Here is a 24,387-nt window from a genome sequence, read left to right on the forward strand (position 1 = left end):
AGAAAATCGTGGCTCTTGTAGGATTGTGTGGGGCTTATAGTGTTCATGTAGGATCACCACTGTTTTGTCCACTTTGTGTTACTGGTTGCTATGTTAAACATCATAAATATCCATTGGAGCCACATTCCTTTTGGAGATCTCAAGTGCAATATCAGATGATGCCATTTAAAGCATAGAAATGAGCAGAACTCAGAAAAGGCAGCTGCTGGCAGCACAGTGCAAGGGGTTTTCACTTTTAAATAGTGGAAAGTGATTAATGTCAAAGAAGTTGGAGGTTCTATATTCATAAAAATTAAGCTGTTTACAATATATCTAAAAAGATGACTGTTCTAAAATGCTCTACAAGTTAGAAGGCTAACTATATTGCAATATAGCAAGTGAAAACTGACAAGTTAATCTTGGTGTTTCCATTTTTCTACATTAGTGGGTATAACTAAAAGTTGAAAAATAACACCAGGAGCAGTATGTCTCTGTTCCCAGTGAGATCCATGACTTCATAGCTGAAATTAAGCTGTAGGTATTCATCTCATGTTTTCCTTTTTTATTCTCCTGTGACCTGTCATAGGGCATGATAAGAGAGCATGAGCTTTGTATTCTGTATATTGAGTCTGCCTAGTTGGAAATAAAAATCTCTGAGATGTTTTGTTGTTCTTTCTTGGATATCTCGAATACTGCTTCTTAAAAGTGTTGCTATACAAATGCATTAGATGCACTGACTTTTAATGTACGTTATTCTGGATGTGTTGCTAACACATTCTGCTGTGTTGTTCTGCACAGAGCTCACCAGCAAAGCCAGTATCTGCTAGAGAAATTCAGAAGGCTGAGGACACAAGACGGTATTTGCAACAAAACAGGTAAGAGATGTGCTAACACTGGTTTCTACAAAGTTTTGTGGTGAATCCAGAGCACCTGCACTGGCTGGTTTTTATTTTTTAATGATGTTTCTTTTGCTTCACTGGGAACGTGCACGGCACTTACAAATATGTTGTTACTCCAGGTTTGGAATTCATATTCTAGTCATGGCACTGATCAAAAGGCTTGGCTGTTCTATATCAATGCTCCGATTTAAATGGGTTGGTTAAAAAATCTGCCAGATTAAAGCATGTAGTTCCAAACAGATGTAATATATGCTTTGTGTGATTTAATTTGTGTTTTGATTAAACAATAGATAATTTTTTTATCCATACATACGGGTCACAACTGGACAGGATATGAATGAGGAGGTTAGGTTTGGGTGTCCTGTTGAAAGGGCAGAGAATAAGAAAATTGATAGGTTTTTGATAAGACGAAATCAAAACTGACAGAACCTTAAATATACTTTGAAACACTGCAATATTCTGTGGAGCGGAAATGAATGCAGAGCAATCAGCAGAAAACCAGCTCAGCTGAACTAGGAATATTTTAAAGAGAGAGAACTGCAAGCTCTCAGTATGTCATTACTTACACTGTCAGTAAAGTGTGATGATGTTTAAAAATGGTCTTCAAAGAGAACGAGAAATCGAGAGTAGTGTGTCAGTGTTCCCAGAATCCTGGCAGTGTTTTAACAGGGATCTTGAAATGTGCAATCAGTGTGTAAATATAGGAGCTGTATTGGTGTAATGGAGGATAACTCCTTCAGCATGTATCAGCTCTCCTTACTCTGTAGAGTCTGTAAGTAAAGCATAAAATAATTTGAGGTGAATGTAACGTGCTCTCCCTAAATGAAGCAAATTCTTTTGGCTTGAAAGGCCAATTTGGTTTTGGTTTTATGATACTTTGTCCCGTTTGAACATTTGTGGTCAACATAGAAATAATTACACAAACAAGAAGTTCCATCCAAAGAAAACAAGGTGAGAAGGCAAGTTAGTCAGGAGTAAGCTGCTGCTTACATGTACAGACTGAACAATAAAGGAACTTTAGGGTATCCATTGTTAGCAAAATTTAAGTTGAGTATAGCGGTGGATCTCCATGTGCAGGTTGTTCATTAAGGATCGAAGGGAACTGGAGCTTACTTGTATTCTGGTGCAGCTGAGCAAAATTCTTAATGAGGCACTGAAAACAAGTAATATTATTGCCTTCGAGATTATGGAAAAACAGCCATATGACAATTGGCAGGTTTTAATGTATATAATTTTAAATACATACTAGACAAATATTTCATTTGTGCCATCCACGAGCTGTAAACTGCTTCCACTGTAACACGTTTCATGCATGCAGCCCTTGTATTCTTTTTTTGTTGTTTTTAACATGCTGGAGCCATTAAAACTCTTGAAGAGTTGGATGTAATGCAGGCTTCATCTTAAGAGTACTTACATTGGTTGATTGGGCTCAGTAAATAGAGTTGTTGCCCCTGGTGGGCTGTGCTGCATTTCTGATACAGCAACGCTGAGTGCACTCTGCTCTGAGTACACTTCCTGGCACTTAGTTGAACCCTGAATACTGTTCTTTCCAGGAACAAAAAGGCCTGTAATCTCCAGAATGTAATATTAAGAGAGATTCAAACTTCCTGTGTTTTGAAATCACTCTTATAAGTAAGGAAATTACATCCATTAAATTATGAACTGCAGTAGTTGCGGTCTGGTATCACATTTCTTTAGTTGTTTTAAATTCCACCTTTGTGCTTGTCCGAAGCTAACTGTCTGGGCAATTAGTTTTACAAACAGCTGTAATCTGGAGAAGGATTTGTCTGACAGTAGTGTTTATGCATCAGTGGCCAATCTCCCTTCCACCTGGTGTTTGCCTGCAGGGACACTGAATTACGAAGACCTGAAACTCTAAATTTGATGCAGGACAGAGAGCATCACCAAGTACTAAGGAGTTATGTGGACAGGACAGAGAGGTAGGGAGAAGAAACATATAGTTCCTACTAAATATTTTGTAATTATTTTCTTTGCTAACCATAGTAACCAGTTGTTCCTCTATGTGAGGATCATCTGGAGAGTTCCTGGAATGGTTACTTAATCAGCTCCTGTAGAATGAGTATTAAGTACTGGATATCTGAATGTAATAAGCCAAATGTACAAAGCCATTGATACTTTGTGAGCTGTGGAAGCATTTTAATACAGTTCAGGAGAAGAGGTAGAAATAACTGCACCGAATCGACCATGAAGTAGTGAAGTTAAATCGTTATTGCAGCAGTTTAACACCTTACTAAATTGCTACTCTTACAGAGTTAATAAGATACATGTGCATCACTGACAACTCTATGTGACTTCATTTTTTTTTAATTTAAGATTGAAAATATACTTTCTCTTTTTCCATTTGGCAGACCCCCAGCTGATTCGCCTTACTTTCTCTCTCTGTCGAGTCACCAGAGTCAGGTAACTCTTCTGTCTTACTCTTCTGGCTGAGTCTGATGCAGAACCAAACTTAGGCTAGCCGTAAGACGCAGACTGTTTCTCTGCAACCCATCTGTCTTAACCTCTGTAGCTCTATCTGTACAGCACAGTGCACTGTTTTGTTCCAGGTGCCCAATACAGACCCCGACCTGCACCGCAGGCACGTAGAGCGCACCAGGCGGGAGGCACAGCTAGCAGCACTGCAGTACGAGGAGGAGAGGATGAGAACAAAGCAGATCCAGAGAGAAGCTGTTCTCGACTTTGTTAAGGTGCCTTTCTTTTAGTCCTGAGTTGATTCCAAACCTTTATCATTTTCTTTAATGAAAATGAATTGCTATGGTCATTAACGCTTGCATGCTGCACTCTGGGGCATGCGTGGTATTTTATAAAGCAGATGAAGAAGCAGCTAGGGTTTGAGCTGCCTGTAAAACGAGGCTTTTCATTACACATAACACAACTACCTTAGTCCCCTGGTAATATTGTGCAGAAAATGGTTGGTTTTTTTTTAATTATCAAAGAAAATCAGCTCAGTCTTTCAGTTAAAAACTTAACAAAATGCGTCTTCGTTGGCAAGCCTGCTTTTCTTCTGTTGCCTTTGTTATTCATGAGAACTTTGTTCTCAGCAATAGAATTCCTCCCTTGGGTTATATTTTGAGTCTGTTATGCCTCTTTAAGATGCAAAAACAATTTGGGCTTTTTGTTTTCATACAATATAAAGGCTGGCTTTTGACTAATAATATTAGTGAAGTTTCAGCTTGTGGAAACTTGCAATCAGCCTGGTGCATGTTTTATTTAAAAACTAGGACTATTTCTGTTTCAAAACACTTCTTAATTATGCTGTAATATTCAGAGCTTTTGTTTCTCTGTCTTAATCTTTTAAATTGGTCTATCCTTTTTTTCTTTCTGTATAGCAAAAAGCATCCTTAAGTCCTCAGAAGCAAAGTCCTCTGGATAGTGAGGTAAGACTCCAATAAGAGCATTATTTTTTTCCATGGGAAAAAAAGAAGCTATCTCAGAAATCAGAGGTTTTCCTGATTGTGGAGAACACTTCAGGACTGGGTTATAGCATAGCATTTCACATTTAATCAGCCCTTGGTTGACACCCCAAGCACACACCTCCCCTTATGGATCAGTTCAATATTTCCTTCCGTTCGTGCAGGTTGCCTGTGTGAGTGTTTTGTTTTCTTGTACGTTTTCTATGTCCTATACGGAAAATAGATTTCATGTTCCATTTCAAGATGCTGCTTGGAAGCAATACAGTTCACTTTCTAATGGGAGTATGCAGACAAGTCTTTGTGGTGCAGTCATTTCTCGTTCGCCGATCAGTTTCCTCCCATTTGCCTGTCGTAATTCCAGTTATCCCAGAAAGATCAGCTATTTTTATTTTGAGGCCTGTTTGGTTATTCAAAACAAAAGAAAAGGACTTTCTTTTAATATCTTTTTATAGTCAAAGGCAATAAAAAGGGGACAAGAAATCACGCAGCGCTCAGTCTTCTAAAATGTGCAGATGTGAGCCAGTGACATCTGCTCACTGTGTGCATCACGTTTCGGTGTAATAAATGCTCTTCCACTGCTTGCCATCCCCTCTTACATGAGGGAAATTAATTCACGTGGCAGCGTTAATCAGATCAAAACCTTTAACAGCATACTGCAAGTGTATTTATATATCTATTAATGCAAGCATAATTATCAATTTAGAAGCATTTTCCACCTTATTTTTGCTTTGAAAATTACCAAAACATAGGATATTTGAAATAGTCTTTGCTCCTTTTTGCTCTTCTTACTGTTCTTTTGTTCTGAATTTATTCTTTTAAGGGTCCTTTGTTCTCCCATGGTAAAAACTGAATACGTGGTTGTCTGGATGTGCTTGAAACAGCACAGAGAGCAGGATAATTATTCCTTAAGTGATGGGAGTACCCTGTAATTCCTGGGTCATGTGGCTGTATATTCCTACGCAGTTTTGGCTACTGTATGGAACTGTAGAAGCAATGCCTCACAGTGCTATAAACAAGCAGCACGTGTTCCAAAATGTCTGTCTGTTCACAGCTGTGTCGTTCTGTTTGTTTCTGACATTACTCCATCTCTCCCACCTCCCAGTGTCCCTTTCCATCCAGAAGGTCTCAGCATACTGATGATAGTGCCTTGTTAGTGGTAAGATCCTGCACGCAACAGCCTTTTTCTGTGGCAGATTCTGGAACATAAAAATAATGATGTGTTACGGTTATCTCGGATTAGACCAACTCTTTCAGATCTAATCTAAATAGCATAAAACATGACCTCTTTTTTCAAAAGTGACTTATTTTGAGTATGTTGATATTTGTACTGTCAGCCATTTCTTAATAATATAGTGATGTTTTCCTGCAAAATAATTAAAGCTTACTTTTTGCTAAGAGCAGAAGGAAATTACTACTAAGGAGGAACAACTTAGAAAATTCAAAATTGACCTCTGGTAGTTCTACTTTGATTTGCCCTCCGTTTAGCTTGCTTCCTAATTGATGAGCTCTCCAGCGTCAAATAAACAACTGGATGCTCTGAATACAGCCCCCACTTGAGCTTTGTTTGCATCCTGCACCGGGTGCTTGGCATGGATTGGTGTCCTGGGAACCACAGCACAGCAAAAGGAAAATATTGCTCTACCCATAAGTGCTGAAAGTCTGAACTATTCCTCGTTCTCTGCTGCTGTTTTGTGATGAAAATGTCTTACTTACCTATTTTGAACACTAGCAAAAAGGAAAACTTTTATGTACTTCATGTTTTATGCTATTTCTTCTTTTATGGCATCTCACTGATGCAGCGTAATTAACGAATATTATTAATGCCACAATCTTTGTCTGTAGAAGGAGAATACACTTGATTTGCCTGCTGTTGCATGACTGCATGCCTGGGATTTATGTTCTTAGCTCATGTGCATCCCCATCACCTACCGAAATTCTCTATAGGCAGTGCTCTCAGAATACATCTCTTCAGAACGTGTTGGTCAGTGTTTACTCTCTTCATTCAGACGTCTTGGTGTTCCTGCTGTCTCATGCCCAGCACTGTGAGGGGGCAGAAGAAGGCTCCTTGTGAAAAGAATGTGTTGTGATCGTGCATGTACCTGTTGACAGAAATCACACTCAGCCAATCGAAATACAAAAGCACACTTGTATGCTGTAAGAACCAGGAGAGCAGACGTGGGTTTTGTGAAGTGTTGATGCTGACAGTTAATTCATCTTTAGAATGTATTTCAAAGACGATACGTTTTAAGGACCCCTTTAATTTGCTAGTGTCATCCCATGGTTTTTATTGTACTGAATTCTGGGTTGTATACTTGGAATTTTTAGCAATCAGTTTGTTGAACTTCTGTTCACGGTGGTTTCTTTTGTTCCTTTATCCTGATTAAAACTACGCACAAAAAAGAGGTGGGGGGGAAAAAGTGGCTGGGCTGGCAGGAAAAGTTGGAGCCGTATTTGAAAACAGTTTCTGCATTAAATTTTCTTTGGATTTCTTGCTCTTTTTCAGCAGCTCTAAACACTGCATCCCATACATCGTGGTTTCAGTGTATGAAACACTGGTTTTCTGAACTATGGAAGTATGATCTGCATATCTGTGCTGCAGTGGAAATGCATACTGTGTCTAATGATGACAGATGCCAGGACAGGTGCTTGTAGGGATTGTTGTAACTGGAACATGTAGCTCTGGGCAGCTCATGAATTTGCAGCAGTTGTTTTTTTCCACTACAGTATCTTGTATGGCAAAAACTTGTTTAACAGCAAGGAATCGATCACTGGTTTGCTTAAAAACCAGAAGTAGTCATAAGAGTTGAAATTATACTTTTACCTTTTTTAATTCTGTTTCCAGAATTTCCAATGTCCAGTTTCCTTGGATATTTCTTTTGTTCCTATGGGCTTGAAATGTAGCTAGATCTAAGTGCTGAGGCTGTTCTTTTCCTTCAGTGAAGCATAGGGGCATTCATATCGAAGCACGTTTGCTAATGACAGTTCAGTACATTTTTTCCATTTACATCCTTTTCTCTGTATCATTTTCTATGCCTAAACACTGCATGCCAATAAAGCTGCATACTGTCTATTGGATTTTCCACTAATCGTTCCAAAAAAAGTTAATAGTTACCTAGAATGCAAGTGAGCTCTCCTTTATTTTGGTAGTTCTTCAGGTGTCGTTACCTCTTTAACAGAAAAATTCCTCAAAGTCAAATTTAAGCTGTTATTTTCCTTTTTAAATCTCATCACGTTTCTTTTGCTCCTCTCGCCTGTTGCCATTTAACACAAATGACAGTTTGCTCTGGTCATTCCTTCCCATTGGTAGGTACTTCCAGGGCAGTCAGTTTCAGCTCACAAAATGGCTTTCCATGCCTTCTGTGAGCATCTATAGTTTACTGGCTTGTTCCTTCTGCATCCCTGTGATGTGATGCAAAGTGAGATTGGCCATAGGACTTGAGTGCGTGTTGTGATGGATGTCACTGCGTTGATTTCTGACAGCCAGACTAACTAGACCTTTGTGAAGAAATACAGTTGCTGGTGTCTCTGAGAAAATCTGCAGTGTGACTCGGTCTTGTACCACTCATATCCCTTTTGCCATTCCCACTAGAGTACTCTCATTGCAGTTGGGAGTGCTTATTAATACAGCACCAGTGCTACAGATTTGGGGTAATGATTTCAATCTTTCCTGCTTTTGAATCTTATCTTTCACCAGATAGCTTTTTTCCCCCCTACTACTGTACGTTACAAGGTGGGCAGTGGGAGATGGATACTAAAGGTACCACTGTTTTCTCACAAACTGCTTCTCAGTTTGTCACAAAGCCTGTGAAATGCCCAGAGGGCACCAGGCAGCTGCTGTGACCTCTGTGTAACACTCATGTTACTGCTGCTGTGGGCTGCCTTCGTTGTGTTTTCTTCTTGTGGTCTCCAATGTGACCTGGGACCATCATCACAGTTAACACATGGGATCTCTGAGACATCTGAAGTTAAGCCTTTTGGGCACCAGTGTGCTACAAGTAATAACAGCGTGAGTAAAGAAAGCATGACTTGAATTACGCTAACTTGTGCCCTGGAGGTTTCTCTTGGGCAGTTATCCTCCATTTGTATGCTCAGGCAACTGACAATCAAATTGATGTAAAATAGCCTTATTTTTAGTTAGTGCAGAGTTATAGTTGGACTCTGTTTTGGCATTCTTTCTATCTAAAGTTGTTTCTGGCTGGGGACATTTCTCTAACTTCATTGCTACACCTAGAAATGAAGAGCAGTGTTTGCAGTCAGAATTGCAGCGCCCTGATTCTTCTTGTATTGCAGCTACCTTCTCTTACAGTTGTTCTTTGCCTCACTTCTTCCTCTTTTGCCTCCCTTTCTTTTCTCGCTGTCCCTGACAGAATGGCTTTGAGCCTCTCTTTGTGTTTGAGATTGACAATAACACCAATACCATTAAGAGAAGGCCAGGGACTCGCAAACAGGTGAAGAGCATGTGCTGTGTTGCTGTTGTGCTTCTCTTACCCTCTGTGTGCTGTGTTCCCCCCTTTGCCCGCTGCTGGGTTTGTGGGTAGTGACTGCTGCTTGTTAGTCTGTGTCAAGGTTGTCCTGCTCTTTTTGTACAGGAATAAAGATGCATTCATGTCCCAGACCACCACCATTTGTTCTATTTTGCTTTTTGCTATACTAGCTGATGTTACATTTGCTGAAATGACATTTTGAAACTTGTAAAGCAAACAAACGAAAACAGCAAAAAGAGTTAGCTCTGCACTGCTGCAAAGGAGGCTGTTCTGAGGATCAGCTGCTCTCTGCATGGGGCACGAAGGTGTTTGTGTGAGGTTTGCCCTGTCTGCAACATCTTCCATGTGTAATTTACAGAGATCAGCATTAGGTGTTAGTGGCAGAACAAACACGTGTCCTTTAGCCCATTAGATATGAGCATCTCTGATCTTACAGAGTTGATAGATTAACTTTCTACAAACGCATAGCATACTTGAAACATTAAAAAGGAAAGTATTTATTTAGAGTAGTGGCTCAGGATGGGCTGTTAGAGGGTACATTGGAATGAGAGTCTGATGGCATAGATGTTACTTTAGGTGTTTCTTTAGGAAGTGCCTACCTGTTTGTCGTTCAGTTGTGCTTCCGATGGCACTTTGCTGTGTGTAAAAAGGAGGGTTTCACCTCCGAAGCTCATTAGCCAGAAAGTTCAGGAGGGTAGGAAAGCTTTAACCACACTTTGTCAAGCAAATACCTGTTGTGCCTGCCTTTTGCTTTTTAAGTGTTTCCAAGCACATAACCATGATCACCTCCTCCTTTCTGACTCTGCTACTCAGTTCCACCTGTGCACGTGCCCTACCAGCCGCTTGCTAACACTGCTGCTGCCTTGTCTTTCTTTCTGCATTCAGTCCCTCTCAGGGTTGAATCGAGACAGCTGTGCTGCTGCCCTGCCTAACGCCTCTGCCCTCAGTCCTGCCAAGGTATCTCTTGCTATTATCATTCACCAATAAAGCCAACAAAAAACTCGGATCCACACATCTGTTTTAACAGGTGTTGGTATGTCAGCTTCTAGTCAGAAGTTCAGGTAGGGTATGAATCTGATTTACATGATTAAGCTGTAGTAGCTATGACCTCATCTTAGCTTTAGGCTGTGTCTAAGCTAAAAAACATGGTAACCCTTCTGCTCCGAGGGGTTCCTCGTTGTCTTTGATGTTGCTTTTTATTTACAAGATGATTTTCTCTTAACAAAGTCGAGTTTATCAGAAGTACTTCTACTGTATTCTTTTCTGGCTTGCTTTTCCCATTGAGTATAGTTATCCTATAATTTTCTTTTGTGGAAACTGCTATTCTGAATGCATTCATCATGAGAAATTGGTCTGTGCTAAGTACTGTAGTAAGACTAAAGTGTATTTCGCTAGGGAAATTGATATTCAGTGAATAGCAGTTCCGTATTATCAAGGTGTCAAAGACTCTGTGTATTCTTATCTGTGCTGCTGTTCTGCAAGTTTAGCATGTTCTTTAATTAGCTGCTCTTGCTGTGCCCCCTCTGCAAAGGATACTTAACATCTTGGTGAGGAGTAAACAAAGAGAGCATTGCACTCAGTGCTGTTTTGTTGCTTCTTCCTCAGAAAAGAGTAATTGTGGCATTTCTGCAAATAAAAAAGTTTAGCTGCTTTCTGCAGAGATAAGACTTGGGGAACAACGTGTTTTTCACATCTGGCTTTTCATTCTGAAGTATGTTTAGATGGATGGTGCCTTACGTAAAACACAGCAAATAGTAAAAATGTAGTCACAGCTTTTTCCAGATTAGGACCATTTATGCTCTTCTACTTTTTTTGTCTACAGAGTGATGACAGATCCAACATCTCTCCTGGCTCACCAACCACTCAGACAGGTAACAGAGAAAGGAAGCAGAGCTTCTGAAAAACGAGATCAAAATATCTGCCTGCACATGTGTTCTGTGAGGAGAAGGGAGTGCTGTATGTGGCACTGCTGTGCTTGAGAGCTTACCCACTTGTTTAGGTCTCCTTGAAAACACACGAGGGGAGAGGCAGCAGGGCTGAAGCCTGTCCTCAGGGACAGTGTAGGCTTTGGCCCACAGATTCATTCAGCAGCAGTCAGAACAGTTGTTGGAAGTGATATGTGGAATGTGCTTTGCATGGCGAGTGTCCTTGAAAGTGCCTTTTCCTGCTCCATGCTTTTATCATGCATGCATGTAATTTATTTTGTCATTATATTAAAATTTATTTTGTTTTGTTTTTAATTACCACGTTGCTGAACCCATTTCCTATTTAAATTCTAACCGTTTCCTTCTTCCTCATTCCTTTCCTGTGCCTTCCCACATTTGTTTAGTCCACCTTTCCCCTCCACATCCTGGTCATGCAGCCCTGCCTTCCTATAGAAACCCTTCCCAGCGACCCGAGAGTTTCCTTTTTCGAGCAGCTGTCAGGGATGAAGCAAACAAAGGTAGGTTATGTAACTCAGAAATCAGCTTGTTTTGCATTGCGTTTTAGTAACGTTTGCCTTACCTGGGTTTTGCACTGCTCTGTTACTTCAGGTCATTATCATCAAACTAGCTTTAGGGTTCCGTTTGCAAACATGTGGCACTATAAATACTTTGTGAGTGACCACTGTATTTGTGAAAATGTGGGAATCTGTTCTTCTTGGTCCTTGTCCTTACGCCTAAAAAGATAGCAAGGAAATGCCACGCAAGCCTTCAAGTTATAAAGGCAGCTTGGTAGAGTTTGCACTGTATGTAACAGCATATGGCAAAATTACAAAGCCTGTAGAAAGGTTAAACTCTTTCAACATACTTCATCTGTCAAAACTTTGTCCTCTTTTTGTGAATGATTAGTAGCCAACAGAAACTACAAAATCTGAAGGGAAAAGATGCGTTAGGAAACACCTCATTTAGATTAGCAGGTCAGTAGTTTGATAGATTAATAGGCTTTTAAAGAGGCAGATTTGTGAAATGGAATGCCCTGTACCCATTCTGGAACACTGTGGGTGTGTAATGCAGCAGCAGAGGGCAGTCAGCCAAACCGTACTTACTGATTTCTCTCCATGCTGTTTTTTCAGTGATTGCTTCATCATCTTCCCGTGCCTTGCCTCCTGCTAATGACTCTGCAGACACTAGAGTTAGGCAGAACTCCAAGCAGCGTGAGGAGGAGCTGGAGCTAATAGAGCAGCTACGTAAGGTAAGTGCTGACAAAAAAAAGAGTGAACCTCTCTGTAGATGCGTTGTGTGCCATCATGTTAAAGCTGTCCTTGAGTTCTGGACTGATTGCACTGAGCCAGTAATGGTGAGGAGTCGACTAAAATTGAATGGCATTGTGCAATCTGAGTGTTTCTTTCAGATGGAGGCAGTGGTGGTTATTTTTTTTTTTTATTGTGGATAAAGTTAGATTCAGCTGCAGTGAAATACATAGCACTACCTTGCTTCTGACTGGCCAGTGATCTTTGCTGTTAGATCTTTTTGATCTTTTGCTTATCGCCCTTCATACTTGTGGGAAGATCTCTGGGAAGTTCCCTCATTGTCTTTCCTTTTAATCTCTTTTTAAAATTTCATCTTTGCTATGAAGCCTACAGAAAAGCAGGTGGCATGCAGGGACTGCTGCCAGTCGTGATGACAGCATACTTTCCTTTTGTGCTCTGAATCTACCTGTTGACTCTTGCTTTATCCTTAGTTAATTGTAGAATATCTGTGGCAAAAATCTTCCTACCATTGAGGCTTTTTGTTTGTTGAGGAGCACTATGCCCTGCTTTGTGCCCATGACAGTGGCTGATACTGACTGTGCCACAGGGCATTAAGGTACTGCTCTGCTTTGCCCCAGGCACACTTGTGCTGTCTGTAAAGGGATTCGTTGAAGTGCTCTAATGCTCTGAGCTGTCTCAGTAAATGAGAATTCCTCTTTCTAAAGCTGATTTTAAAAGCTGTAAGCATCCCAGATAGACAGAGAGTTCTTTCTCTGCTAACTATCAGAGTAAGAGCAATCTGCTCTCTCTAAAAGGAGAAAGCTCTCTTAAGTAAAATGAAACAAAACTCAGTGACTCAGCATTTGTAGAGCCTTTCAACTCTTATCTCAAAATGCTTTACGTGCAGTCTCTTGTTCTGCTTCCTAGGTAAGATTAAATCTTTTTAATATACTTAAAATTTTAGATTTAACTTAACAACTTGGTGAAATTTGCACAGCATTTGAAGTAAAATCTGATTTGAATTTGTGTTCATCCCTTAAACAAATGTTAACTACATCATTAAAATCTATACTAAGTAATTGTCTGTTTTTTTTTTTTCTTTACTGAGACTTTTATTAGCTCTATTGTCCTCCAGTCAACAATTATTTTCAGTTCCCTTTGCAGAACCATTTGCTGAGAATGTGAAGGGTTAAGATTATTGTTCTTAGATGCTGATTTCTATTATTTTTGAAGAACGGTTGTGTTGTCCCCTGTGCTGTGCAAAGAAAACTGTTCATTATTGAACTCAAGTGCTCCCAGATCGTGTTCAGCTCTGGCCCAGCACAGTGCAGGACCCATCTTGGTGTTACTCAGAAAGCTGTTCCAAGCAACTGGAGAACAGACAGGGAGTTGTAACACAAATGCTTCTGTTCTTATAAAATGTTCTGCAGACTGAAAGAGTCGGAGAAAAGCAGCACTTACTTTTTGTGTCCGTGTTCATTTTCCACAGAATATTGAATCACGGTTGAAGGTGTCACTGCCCAGTGATCTTGGAGCAGCTCTCACCGACGGCGTTGTTCTGTGCCACCTGGCGAACCACGTCCGTCCTCGGTCTGTCCCCAGCATCCACGTCCCCTCACCTGCTGTTGTAAGTATGTCATAATGATGGCGTTTTATAGGTGTCCAACACCCTTCCAGCTAAGATCTGTAATCCAGGCAAGTGTGAAATTCATTGTTTTCATTTGTGAACGTGTGTGACAACTGTTCTGTCTGTGCAGTGTCTGTGGTTTCATTTAAAGCCTGTGGGTTTGGGTTTGTTTTGTTTAAAGTCACTTCTGATACAGATTTCCAGAAATCATTAGGATTTTCATGTTCTCCCGTGTTAACTTGTGAAAAGTAGTAAAATAAGAGACTGTTAATCCTGAAAAACAAAATAGGATGTTTCAGAAGATCAAAAGATCTGAGAAATTCAGGATAACGCATAGAGAAACACAACGTTCCCTACATTATTTGAGATCCTGCTGCACAGAACAGCAACAACAAGCAGAGAGGCCACAATGATTCCTGAATCCATTTCACAGCACTACAAATTTCTCCGCTTAGGAATGTCAGCAGAGCACACTTGAGCTGTGTTTGCACGTGCTTGGAGACACCATCTCCTGGAACAAAGTAAATCCACTCATAGCTTTGTGATAACAAAGGAAAAAAGATTGTTTTATCTTGGGGCTGTTCAGAGCAAGAAAAGAAGTGCACAGAGAAGTTTGACAACTGAGGAACTTGTTCCTCTTACCTAACTGCAGTGTTTTTGTAAGGCAACGAAGGTAATATGTTATTGGATGCATTATTGTGTATCACGTTGGGAGAGCACAGAATTGAAGTGGGATGAAGAGCTGTGACAAATTAATTGTCATCCATCAACCAAAAAAATAACACGTATGTGGCAGTCAAAAAGTGAAAACGTTTAGGATCAGCTACTTGAAAGTACAACAGAGAGACAAACTGCTTGTGATGCACCTTCGCATCATTTTAAAACCAAATAAATAGGGGGAAGAAGTTTTTTCCTGTGAGAAGTGTTTGAAACAAGCACGTTGTTTGCTTTTTCTTATTTTGGAGTCAGTCCTTGTGTTGGTTGGAATTTGAACTGGCACTTACAGGGCTGCATACTGTATTATTGTGGTTCCTCCTGCTTGGAATTATGTGAACAAGGAGACGTCTTCATTATTTTGAGAACGACTGAGCTGGACACGCCAACATTTTAGGCAGATTGTGGAATCATTAAGAGAAACGCAGACAGCTGCTATTCACGAGGCTGGAGTTGTCAAGAATATCTTCTCAATGGCCTGGTTTTATGTGCTGCTGAATATTCTGTGTTACAAGCTAAATCATGGCTTTGTCATCAGTGTCGCGGAAGAGGCAGGCTGTGGCTGGATGGCTCCAGCAGCAGAAGAGGCATCGTGTCTTTCCTCGGTCACAGTGTGGTCTTTGTGCTCCCTCCATCCTGCAGGAGAAAGAAGCAGCAATAGCCTTTAACTATTCTTGGTGGGGTACATGGCAGGCTGGGGGGGCAGAGGAAGAGCCCCAGCAGTCTGCTTTTCCCATCTCTGAAGGAAAAACACTGAGCTCGCAGAGGCTGCTGCTGCACACACTGTGGGGTAGCTTGTGTGAAGGAACAGGAAGCTTGTGTCTCTTTAATCAGAAAAGAATAAGCTTCAGGAATAGAAACAAGACAGAGCCTGTGCAGTGCTGTGTCCATGTAGAGGTGAGAAAGCCAACTACGCAGAAAAAACTTGAAAAGTGCCAGTGAATTCATCTGCAGGAGGCTTGTATGCAGCAAGTCGCAGTGCCACTTTTATTCCATGACATCTGGGTTCATCTAGCCTTCATTTTTGTCTCTTTCTTAATTGAAACAAGATTTTCAGTGTTTATTTAACATGGTAATCCAGAATGGACTCCAGATTGCTTCGTATCATTAAATTGTGCTGAAATCACAGCACAGGTGCTACGTATGTGTATGTTTCATTCAGTATGTGTCTTACATTATCACATTACAGTCACTAAAAGTGTTAGCCTGTTCTGTGTAATTAACACTTTGTGCACTGATACAGCACAGGTTAGAGTTGTCTTAAAAACTCATCCAGTATTCATAAAGTAGCTTTTCAGAAAGCTTGGAACTTGCTTTTCTAAGCAAACTGCAGCACAGCCTGGTTTGAATTATAGAAACTGACTGCTGTGTGGTATTCTTTGGCAAAGAGGTTTATTAAGAGTTTCATTAAAATTAAATCCTCCCAATTAAGAGCACTTTGCCTGCTTCTTTTGCAGCCTAAGCTTACAATGGCAAAATGCAGACGAAATGTGGAGAATTTCTTGGAAGCTTGCCGAAGGATCGGAGTGCCTCAGGTACATTTTTCTGCTGTTCTGATGTTATGGTGCAGATGTGATTTTTGTATGTGATCAGGAAAAAAATAGTGTTCCTTGAAACGTTTGATGAAAATAAGGTGATTAAAAGTTTAGGAGGTTCACATGTGAGGCGTGCCTTACTGTATGGATAAGACTTTGCGTTGTCTTCCCCAGTAAAAAGAAGTTGGGTGTAGTTTGTCTATCAGAGGTCTGATTCACTGACTGCTGTGCCTTAAGTTCATAACAGCTGGGTGCAGCTTGAGCCTGGCTTTAGAACTGCAAGGTACTTGATAAAGACAATTCGGTTTTCTCAATATTCGGTATTTGGCAGCTGAAAAGTGGGATAAAATTTGGATGATGTTCTGCATGTGTAACTTCAACTCCAAAGCATTTGATGCTCCTTCAGAATAATCCTTTTGTGTGAACGTGTGTGCCATCTTGCCAAGAAGTCTCACTGTTACTGGCCTTTCTCTGACAGTAGCTATCTTTGCATAGATCCTCATTCTTTGTGCTAAGTACCAGAGGTAGAACTCTAATCTCTGGTTTTCTTTCTCTCTTCTGAAATGAGTCCTGTTACCGTGTTTTATGCTGTCCTGTCCTTCCCACTTCGTCTCATTCAGCAGCTGCCTCAGCACAAATGATTTTGATATGTCACATTTTTTCTTTATTTTTCTTCTAGTGTATAAATGTGATTGGTTTCTGATACGTACACAGTGTTTCTGCTGTAGGTGCTGTTTTCTTTTTTATGTATTGCGAAAGGGAAAAGTAGACCCAGTGACTCATTTCCCTGCTATTTCTAGAAGCAGTGCTCTCAAGTCGGTCGTGCAGTATTTTCTGATAGCTTCACACAAAGGCATTTGAGCCATTGGGATTTTAGGATAAAATATTTATTGAGCTGCCCAGCAGTTTCATATGACTCACTGGTGAATGGCGTTGAAACATGGTAGGAAGTCATAAATGATCATTCATGTTTTGAGATGAGATATTTTAGTCCCCTAAGAAACTGGAGCCTGTGACTCCCAGCAGGACTGTACAGTATAAATCCTACTGGAGCAAAGTGGTTCAATCCCATTGCAGCTTCCCTGTTCACAGCTCCCTTCAACACGGAGATGTAATTTTTATGGGGTTTGAGTACAAAGGTGATCTCTGAAATGGCACGCCTTTGGAAACAAAAAAAGAGCACTCAGGCAAAGAGTCTCCTATAGACCCAGTCTGCTCCATCTACAGCACCTTCTGTTTAGGATCCTCCTGTTTTTCTCAATTCTCCTGCTTTAATGTGAAAGAGTGCAAGGAGAATGTCTCTGGGGAAACTCGCTGAAATACCCCCAGCTGAATTCTAAAGTTGCTCTCACATGTCTACATTACATGTCTGCTGAGATGAGAAGGTAAGATATCAGTAAGAAGGAACGGCGTGGCAGCCTAATGTATTTCTGCTGAAAAGATGCCTGCAGCTATTTCTTTTCATTTAAATCCCAATTACAAAAATGAAGGGCTTTCTGGAAGTATGGATCTATGTAGAAATACCTTCTAAGAGGAATGCCACTTCACATAAAAGGTTACTTTTAGAAAATATAATCACAGGCATCATAGTGAAGCGGCCATTTCCACAGAACTTTGCCTGTCAGTGCTGTGGCATGAAAAGAAACCCACAGCTGAGCAGATTGGTGTGCATCTAGATTTCATTGATGTACAGCAGGCAAGTGAGACACTGTGGGAATGGTTACAGAGCACTGGAACTCTAATTAGTAATAGATGAAACTCTAATTAGTAATAGATATTTCTGCAGAATGCTGCGTTCAAGTATCAATTACACAAAAATAATCCCTTCTGCTGTTTTCATTAATTATGATACGTGTGGAGACTGAGCACAAGCACTCGGTGCCAGAAGCATCTCGGAAAGCTGCAGGCTGTTTGCCCTGCAGAAATGGCTTTCACACAGGGCATGTGTAACTGCTCTGTTTGTAACTGCCAAGATGGTTCCATGTGTAAGTTGTGTAGGTTGCAGCTCCTCACTGGGCACTGTGTGTCTGCACTGTGTGTTCTTTGAAACGGGAGTTGTACAGATTGCTTTGTGAGAAATAACCGTGTTACACTTCTTGAACATGTGGATATATCTGAAATGTCTGACTGACTGCTTAGTGGATGTTGCTATGGCTAACTGACTGACCTTTTTTTCTGTCTGTTTTCCCTTCCTGCTTACACACTCTGGACAGGACAATCTTTGTTCCCCTTCTGACATTCTTCAGCTAAACCTCAGCGTTAAAAGAACAGTTGAGACTCTTCTTTCCCTGGGGACAGATTCAGAAGAATCCAGTCTTCTCTCCCTTTCTATTCAGCTCTGGGGCTTTGTGGTGTTTTACTGTACTCTGATGCTAATGCTCCGTATGGTCTATCGCTGGGTCTTTTTCCTCTAGCTGAGGGACAGTGCTGCTGTTTCCTCCCTCCATCACTCCAGTTCTCTGTAAAGGATTTTGGGTTTTGTCAAGACCACGTGTACAAAGTGCTCTTTCTCACTTACGGGAAAGAAGTAACGGAGGTGACAAACGCAGTGTGTAAACACATTGGTGCATCCACGCAACCATCTGTGACAGAACTCACGTTTGTATTTGCTGTGTGATGTTGAGCAGATGTAATGCTGGGGGAGGAGGTGCTGTCTGTGGGCTGGAGCAGGGGCTGAGCTTTAGGGACACGTAGGTGCGTGCTACGGGCTGACTGCTGGTGAGGGATCTGGCTCTAGGAAAACTGCGCTGTCAGTTGGTGCCTCAGTTTCCCTGTCTGTATAATTAGAACTTCACCCAGTTTGGTAAATTGCCAATTATCTGATGAAAGAGGTGTTAAACAACACAAAGTATTTTGAACATCAGTGACCTTGATAAGCTCTCGCAGTCTTAGGAGACGTGGTCTGGTAAGTTTTGTCCACAAACTCTGGGATTTTTTTCAGATCCCAGCTCCTTATCCCTGCTTCTGAGAGAATTTGACTTTCCTTTTGATTGACTGCCATGTTTTATGCATGAGTCAGGGGTTTTAAAATAGCTGTCCATGAATCCTGAGCTTCTTGAGCTTCATAACAGATCAAAGAGGAGATTCAGAGAGAAACTGAACTCTCTGAACAGCTCTGAAAGAAAACATTTCTGGCACAGAAGGAAAAATCCTTTGGGTTCTATCAGGTGCCACAGGATTGCCATAGCATTTTGCTGTGCTCTGGATGAAACTTAACAACGATTTCCTGAGTTGCCTCTTGATTGTGGTTATTTTCAGAAACTTTGGTATCACACAGTTGCAGAAATACACCACCTGGCTGTGTGTTCAGCTCCCTCTTTACTGTTACACAAATCTCAGGTAGTCTTCTGCACAGCTTTAAAGCTTTTCCCTCCTCTGGAAAAGCATCCTGGTGCTTTAATGTGTTTCTCAGGGACACCTCAGGACTTGAGGGCACTTCCCATGCCACGTGCAAAAGGCCACGTCTCCTCAGAGTGTAGGTTGGTTCAGGGAGCTCTGGTCAGAGGTCACATGCAGGTAAGTGCTAAGTAACAGGCCTGTTCTGAATGTGACTTCAGTGCCTGGTTGTTACACCTGAAAATGCAGTCAGAGGTTCGTAAGCCCTGGTTAAGTGTTGATGGCACTCCTGCATTAACCTGGCAACAACTCTGAAGCACAGTTTAAGATACTCTGAAGTTCAGCTGCAAACACTGTCGCTACCAGCTATGTGTACGTGGGTCTCACAATATTTACAACATAAAGTGAATATGTAGCAAAGGAGCAAGTGGAGGAGCTGATGCCCACTTCCCAAACCACACTGTGACTGGCACAAAACGTTTCTGCCCGAGCAAAACATCATTGAGGAAAGAGGGGACCTTTGGTGGGGGGTGTTTGTTTTTAAATAAGCTATTTTTGCACTGTTTACTGGTGTGAACTAAAATGAACTCTGTTCCTATGTTTCTTATCTTCTAATGAACACTGTGATGATTTGCCAGGGGTCTTACACTAACCGTGCCTTCCCGTTCTTAAGTCCTGTTTGCCGCAGCTATTTCTGTGGTATGGATCCCTTCCAAAGCTTTTCCCCTTATCTATTTGCATACTTAAAGAAAAAAAAAAGGTAATAAACACTTGTTCCAGTTTACAAGTATTTTCTCAAAAAGCACATTGTTTCGAAAGAACTGTTCTGCTGGAAGAGAAATGCATTTCAGCCGGATCAGCTGCCTTCCCGCAGCGCTGTCAGCCTGGGCTGTTTCTCTCCACTCGGGGCTTTGTGGGAGGAGTGTTGGCTGCTGATATTTCTGCTGAAGGATTTCTTTAATACGGAGAATCAGTAAAGATGCAAAGAGTGGAGAAATGCAGGGTGCTGCGGAACTAACTCGTGGAAAAAGAATCTCTGTAGCTTTGTAGGAAGAGCACAGCTTGGTTATTTTTCTAGAGGTACAGAGGACTGCTGGGCGTGCATGTCCTGGGTGACTGCTGTGGGCTGAGGATGGCCCCCCTGTGCCAAGGACTTGTGTAGGATGAGGCTTTAAATCCATCTGAGACTGAGAATAGCATAATGCTTAATAAACACTTTGAAACCTTTTGCACTTCGTGTATTACTCTTCTTCTTCACAATGATTTTGGAAGCTGCTTAAGGGGGCCTCCTGGCAGGAGCGACTCACATAATGCAGGAGGGGCATTTGTCCTCAAACGTGCTGTTAATTTCTCATTGCCTTGAACAGGAGAAATGACATTTTCTACATTTATGATCAAAGTTATTTCAATCAATCAGAACCAAGTTGTCTTTTTTTCCTTTTCACAAAACAAATAGTGCTTTCTGCGTTTTTGTCCCTCCCAAGGAATTTATGTAATGATAAAGATCACGTCATCCATATGGACAGAAGGACTTCAGATGGGCAAGATCTCGTTAGGAGAATTGCTTTCAAGCATTTCCCCTTAGACTTGTTGCATGGTGTATCCATGGCGTGCAGTGTTATTTAGTTTTCCGCTTTAAAGTTGGGATTTGCTTGCATTTGGTACCAAAGCAAAGCTTGCTGCAGGAGGACTCCCTCAAAAAGCCAGTTGTGTTTTGGAAAGGAAGCTGTGCTATGACAGCAGTTCATCGTGTTGAAGCAGAGCTTTCTCCCTCCTTAAGTTAGCCTGATTTTGATGTCGTAAACTCCTGCCATTTCCACACGAGCAGAAATAAAGGATTTTGTTGTTTCTTAATTCTCCCACAGTCCTTCAAGTTCTCATTATTTGTTCTGTGTAGTGGCTGCTGAGTGAACGCGACCATCAGCCCAAGGGTGGACGTGTAGACAGTTGTTATTTACAAGCAGAAGTTTCGTTTCATACCTGTGTGTGTGTGCTGTCTGTAACATTTCATTTTTCAGTTTCCTTTTCGGTTGAGTGTTTTTCATCCATTTTGTTTTTGTCTTTGTTTTGTTCCCCATTCAGGAGCAATTATGTTTGCCTCTCCATATTTTAGAAGAGAAGGGTTTGACACAGGTAGCTGTGACTGTGCAGGCGCTGCTGGAGCTGGCACCCCCAAAGCAGCAGCAGCTTCTCCACTTGTCTGCTGTGTAAAGACCTCCGGGACTTTTGGGTTACCTTGGCTAAGCAGAAGGACGTCAAGACTTTACTGCCCGTGCAGTGCATCCAAACATACAGAGCTCTGTTCTAAGGAAACGAGTTTCCGTGATTCCTGACAGGAATGTTTTGCTTCGTTTCTCCATTTTTTTTGGAGACCACCACAGTTTCCAATAACGTTTTGATTAGCGATAATTTTGCCCCCTGCTGATAAATGGGTGGTGAGGAGGGCAGGGAGTTCCTGGGGCTGTCGGAGCCGGCTGTAGAAACTGACCTTGTGGGTGGAAGACATTGGTGTACAGTTTGGAAAGCTGTTCCTATAGGAATTCATTTCCTTAAATTAAAAAAAAAAAAAAAAGAAAGAAGAAAAAAAGAGGTGGTTGCTACAGTGGGCATGAGGGGAGTGAGACGTCATTCCTTCTCCCTGGGATTCAGAGCAAGTTTCTTTGCCTCGTGAGAACAGCAGCTCTTTCCATTTTATAAATATATATATATTTTTTTAAAAGAATTGCAGCACAATCTTAACCAGTACAGTGTTTCATATCAGGGTCAGTCCTTGTGCAGCTGTCACCTGTGTTGGCATATCCTCGTTATTGAAGATGTGTAGGAAAAAAAGGGGGTTCCTCCCCCCCCGCAGAGGAAAAAATACTGCATGTTATCTCCATAAGAAACATCTTGGTAAAAGATGCTAAACCAGAACTGTTTGAATTTCCTGAGTAACAGTAGCACTCTTGCTGGCTTTGTGTTCTGTTTGGGCTTCAAGGCATCTATCTATGGAAACCTGTGCAAGATCGGGGGTCTCCCACCTCCTCTCACCTCCCCTTCGAGCCCTGTGTGATGCATTTGGTTACTGAGTGGTTTTGTCACATGGCTGCCAAGAATCACGTCTGCATTTCGCTGCAGTGCAGTGAGGTACAGCCTGCCGTGCAAGTCAGTTGGAAGCCATGCCCAGGTCTGCATTTGGTGGGGGCTGGAGCACCAGAGTGTCACCACTGCTGAGAAATACATCGTTTTAGGAACATAAGGACTGAATTTCCACAGGTGGGCTGCATGTTGTCAAAGCAGAAGTATTACAAAAGGTGGCTTCTATTTGTGGGCTTGGCAGGGCTTTAAATCTTTGATTGTGGGTGTTCATAGAGAAGAGAGGGATGCACTGGTTTTACACAACTGCCATTACTTTCTTCCTCTTTCTTTAACATAAAAATGGAAATTCAGTACAGAGGAACAGGAGAGGCAGCAGGCGAGTTTTGAATTACTCCTGGAAGTTAGCATGCAAAGCACAGATGGGTAGCTCTCTGTGCTCATGCCCCAGCGACAAGGCCAAGCTCTCTACCAGATCAATTACATCTTTTTTTTCCCCCCCCCCTAAGAAAGACCTTGGAAAATGCAGTTCTCCACCCGCACAGTTCTTTTGCTAGTTCTGATCCAGTTCAAGCATCCCAGAACAGTGTGCCACTAACATGGGTTGTGTGGGGTTTGAGACCAGCATCGTTATACTGGAAGCAGAATACATCAAGAGGATTTCATAGTATAAAGGAAGGCGAAGGAGTGAGGAATAGTGAGCTAAAAGCCATTCTTGCTGCAGTGAACCTGCCACAAGGACACTGGCAAAGACTGCTCTTAGCTGGATTTTTTCCCCTTCTGATTTGCAGCTTTGTTTCCAGTCTGTTTGCTCCATGTATGAGCGTCAGGACTCACCGTGATGCTGCTGCATCGCAGTTTCACACGACAATTCCAGGTGCTCCTTATTGGCATTGGCTGATTGCATAGCAGGTCACAAAGAACACATGAAAGGAATTTAAAATTGCACAGCTGAAAGGAGAAACCTTTTCAGTCCAAGTAGCGTGTTGCTCTGAGCTCTGCAAGAAATGAAAATGCCAACAACTTGTGTAGGGGAAGAGAGCAGCTCCGTGCAGGCCTGCTTTCCTCCCAACTAGGTTTTAAGTTTCACATAATTCCACTTGCAGGGATTGTTGGGAATTCTTGAAGGGTTACGTAAGTGTCAGGAGTTACTGCTGCAGTTTGTTGGATGGAAGGTTCTGCCACTCACAGCAAGCTGCAGCATAGCACAGATGTTTCTTGTGTGTCTCTTATGCAGTTGGAAAGAGGAGGACACTGAATTCATATTAGTTTTAACATTAGGTCATTTGGATCATATGGGAGCACGTCACTCCTTACTAGCACTCACAGCCTATGGAGTTGTGAGGGGGTTGTTTGCTTTAGTCCAGCTTCTCGCACTTACAGACAATGGAACTTAACAGTATTCAGGTTGGTGGAAGTTTGATATGTCATTAACACGAGTTCATAGGAATTGATGGGTTGGGAGGTGGGGGGTCTGAGCTGCTGGAAACGGCCGTGTTTGTTGTCTGGTTAGGACAGCCACCCTGGGCTGCAGGCAGCACACACGCGTGGCGGCTGAGCCCACAGGAAAGCAGTGTCAGTGTGGCTGGGCAGGTGCACGTCCTGAGCGTCGCCCCTGTTGTCACAAGCAGCAGCCCGCTCTGGCACTTTCAGTTGTTTGTGGCCACGTTAGGTTAACCTGCATAGCCTTGTGTGTTCATGCTGGCAGATACTGAGTGTTGACCAGATGTTTAGGACAAAAATCCAAGCCTAAAGTTTCATCGTGCGGTTTATTTAATGTGCTATACCAAAAAAACAGTTCTGTTTTGCAGACTAAGTGGGATTTTTTAGTGTGTCTATGTGCAATTTTTGTTGTGTATAAAATTCTATTTTGTGTCAAGAGGCAATTACCTTTCCTAAAATCAAGTGGCACTGGCACTGAGGAGTCCCTCACAGCATTGATGTGATGAGGTCAGAGCAGCGGGGATTTGATTCTTCCCTTGTGAAGGAGGGGACTTTGGTGGCCTGGCTGAAATAACCACAGAGAACTTTTCACATCACCAAGAACTCCTGTGCTGTTCTCAGTTGTGACACAGTGGCAAATGGTTCTTTTTATCCTTTCATGACTATAAATGTTCCTTTGGAAAACTAAA

General features: G+C 41.8%; 1 protein-coding gene across 14 annotated transcripts in view; it reads left to right on the plus strand.

Moving 5' to 3' along the window:
- Positions 1-24,387, plus strand: part of LRCH3 (leucine rich repeats and calponin homology domain containing 3) — a 35,797-nt gene extending 11,410 nt beyond the window's left edge. For 2 of the 14 annotated variants that reach the window (XM_019619066.1, XM_031555046.1), the window contains exons 10-23: positions 778-854; positions 2,726-2,818; positions 3,248-3,299; positions 3,446-3,586; positions 4,229-4,276; positions 5,415-5,468; positions 8,680-8,760; positions 9,682-9,753; positions 10,619-10,667; positions 11,126-11,239; positions 11,852-11,970; positions 13,458-13,595; positions 15,767-15,844; positions 18,058-20,408. In XM_019619066.1, the coding sequence (XP_019474611.1) occupies positions 778-854; positions 2,726-2,818; positions 3,248-3,299; positions 3,446-3,586; positions 4,229-4,276; positions 5,415-5,468; positions 8,680-8,760; positions 9,682-9,753; positions 10,619-10,667; positions 11,126-11,239; positions 11,852-11,970; positions 13,458-13,595; positions 15,767-15,844; positions 18,058-18,258 (1,317 nt within the window). In that variant the 3' untranslated portion in view covers positions 18,259-20,408. Of the gene's footprint in view, positions 1-777; positions 855-2,725; positions 2,819-3,247; positions 3,300-3,445; positions 3,587-4,228; positions 4,277-5,414; positions 5,469-8,679; positions 8,761-9,681; positions 9,754-10,618; positions 10,668-11,125; positions 11,240-11,851; positions 11,971-13,457; positions 13,596-15,766; positions 15,845-18,057; positions 20,409-21,262 lie in introns of those variants that run through there. The other 12 variants (XM_019619068.1, XM_031555047.1, XM_010716784.1 and 9 more) reach the window with 11 other exon arrangements.

The sequence above is a fragment of the Meleagris gallopavo genome, chromosome 11 (genome assembly GCF_000146605.3).
Source record: "Meleagris gallopavo isolate NT-WF06-2002-E0010 breed Aviagen turkey brand Nicholas breeding stock chromosome 11, Turkey_5.1, whole genome shotgun sequence".
NCBI lineage: Eukaryota > Metazoa > Chordata > Aves > Galliformes > Phasianidae > Meleagris > Meleagris gallopavo.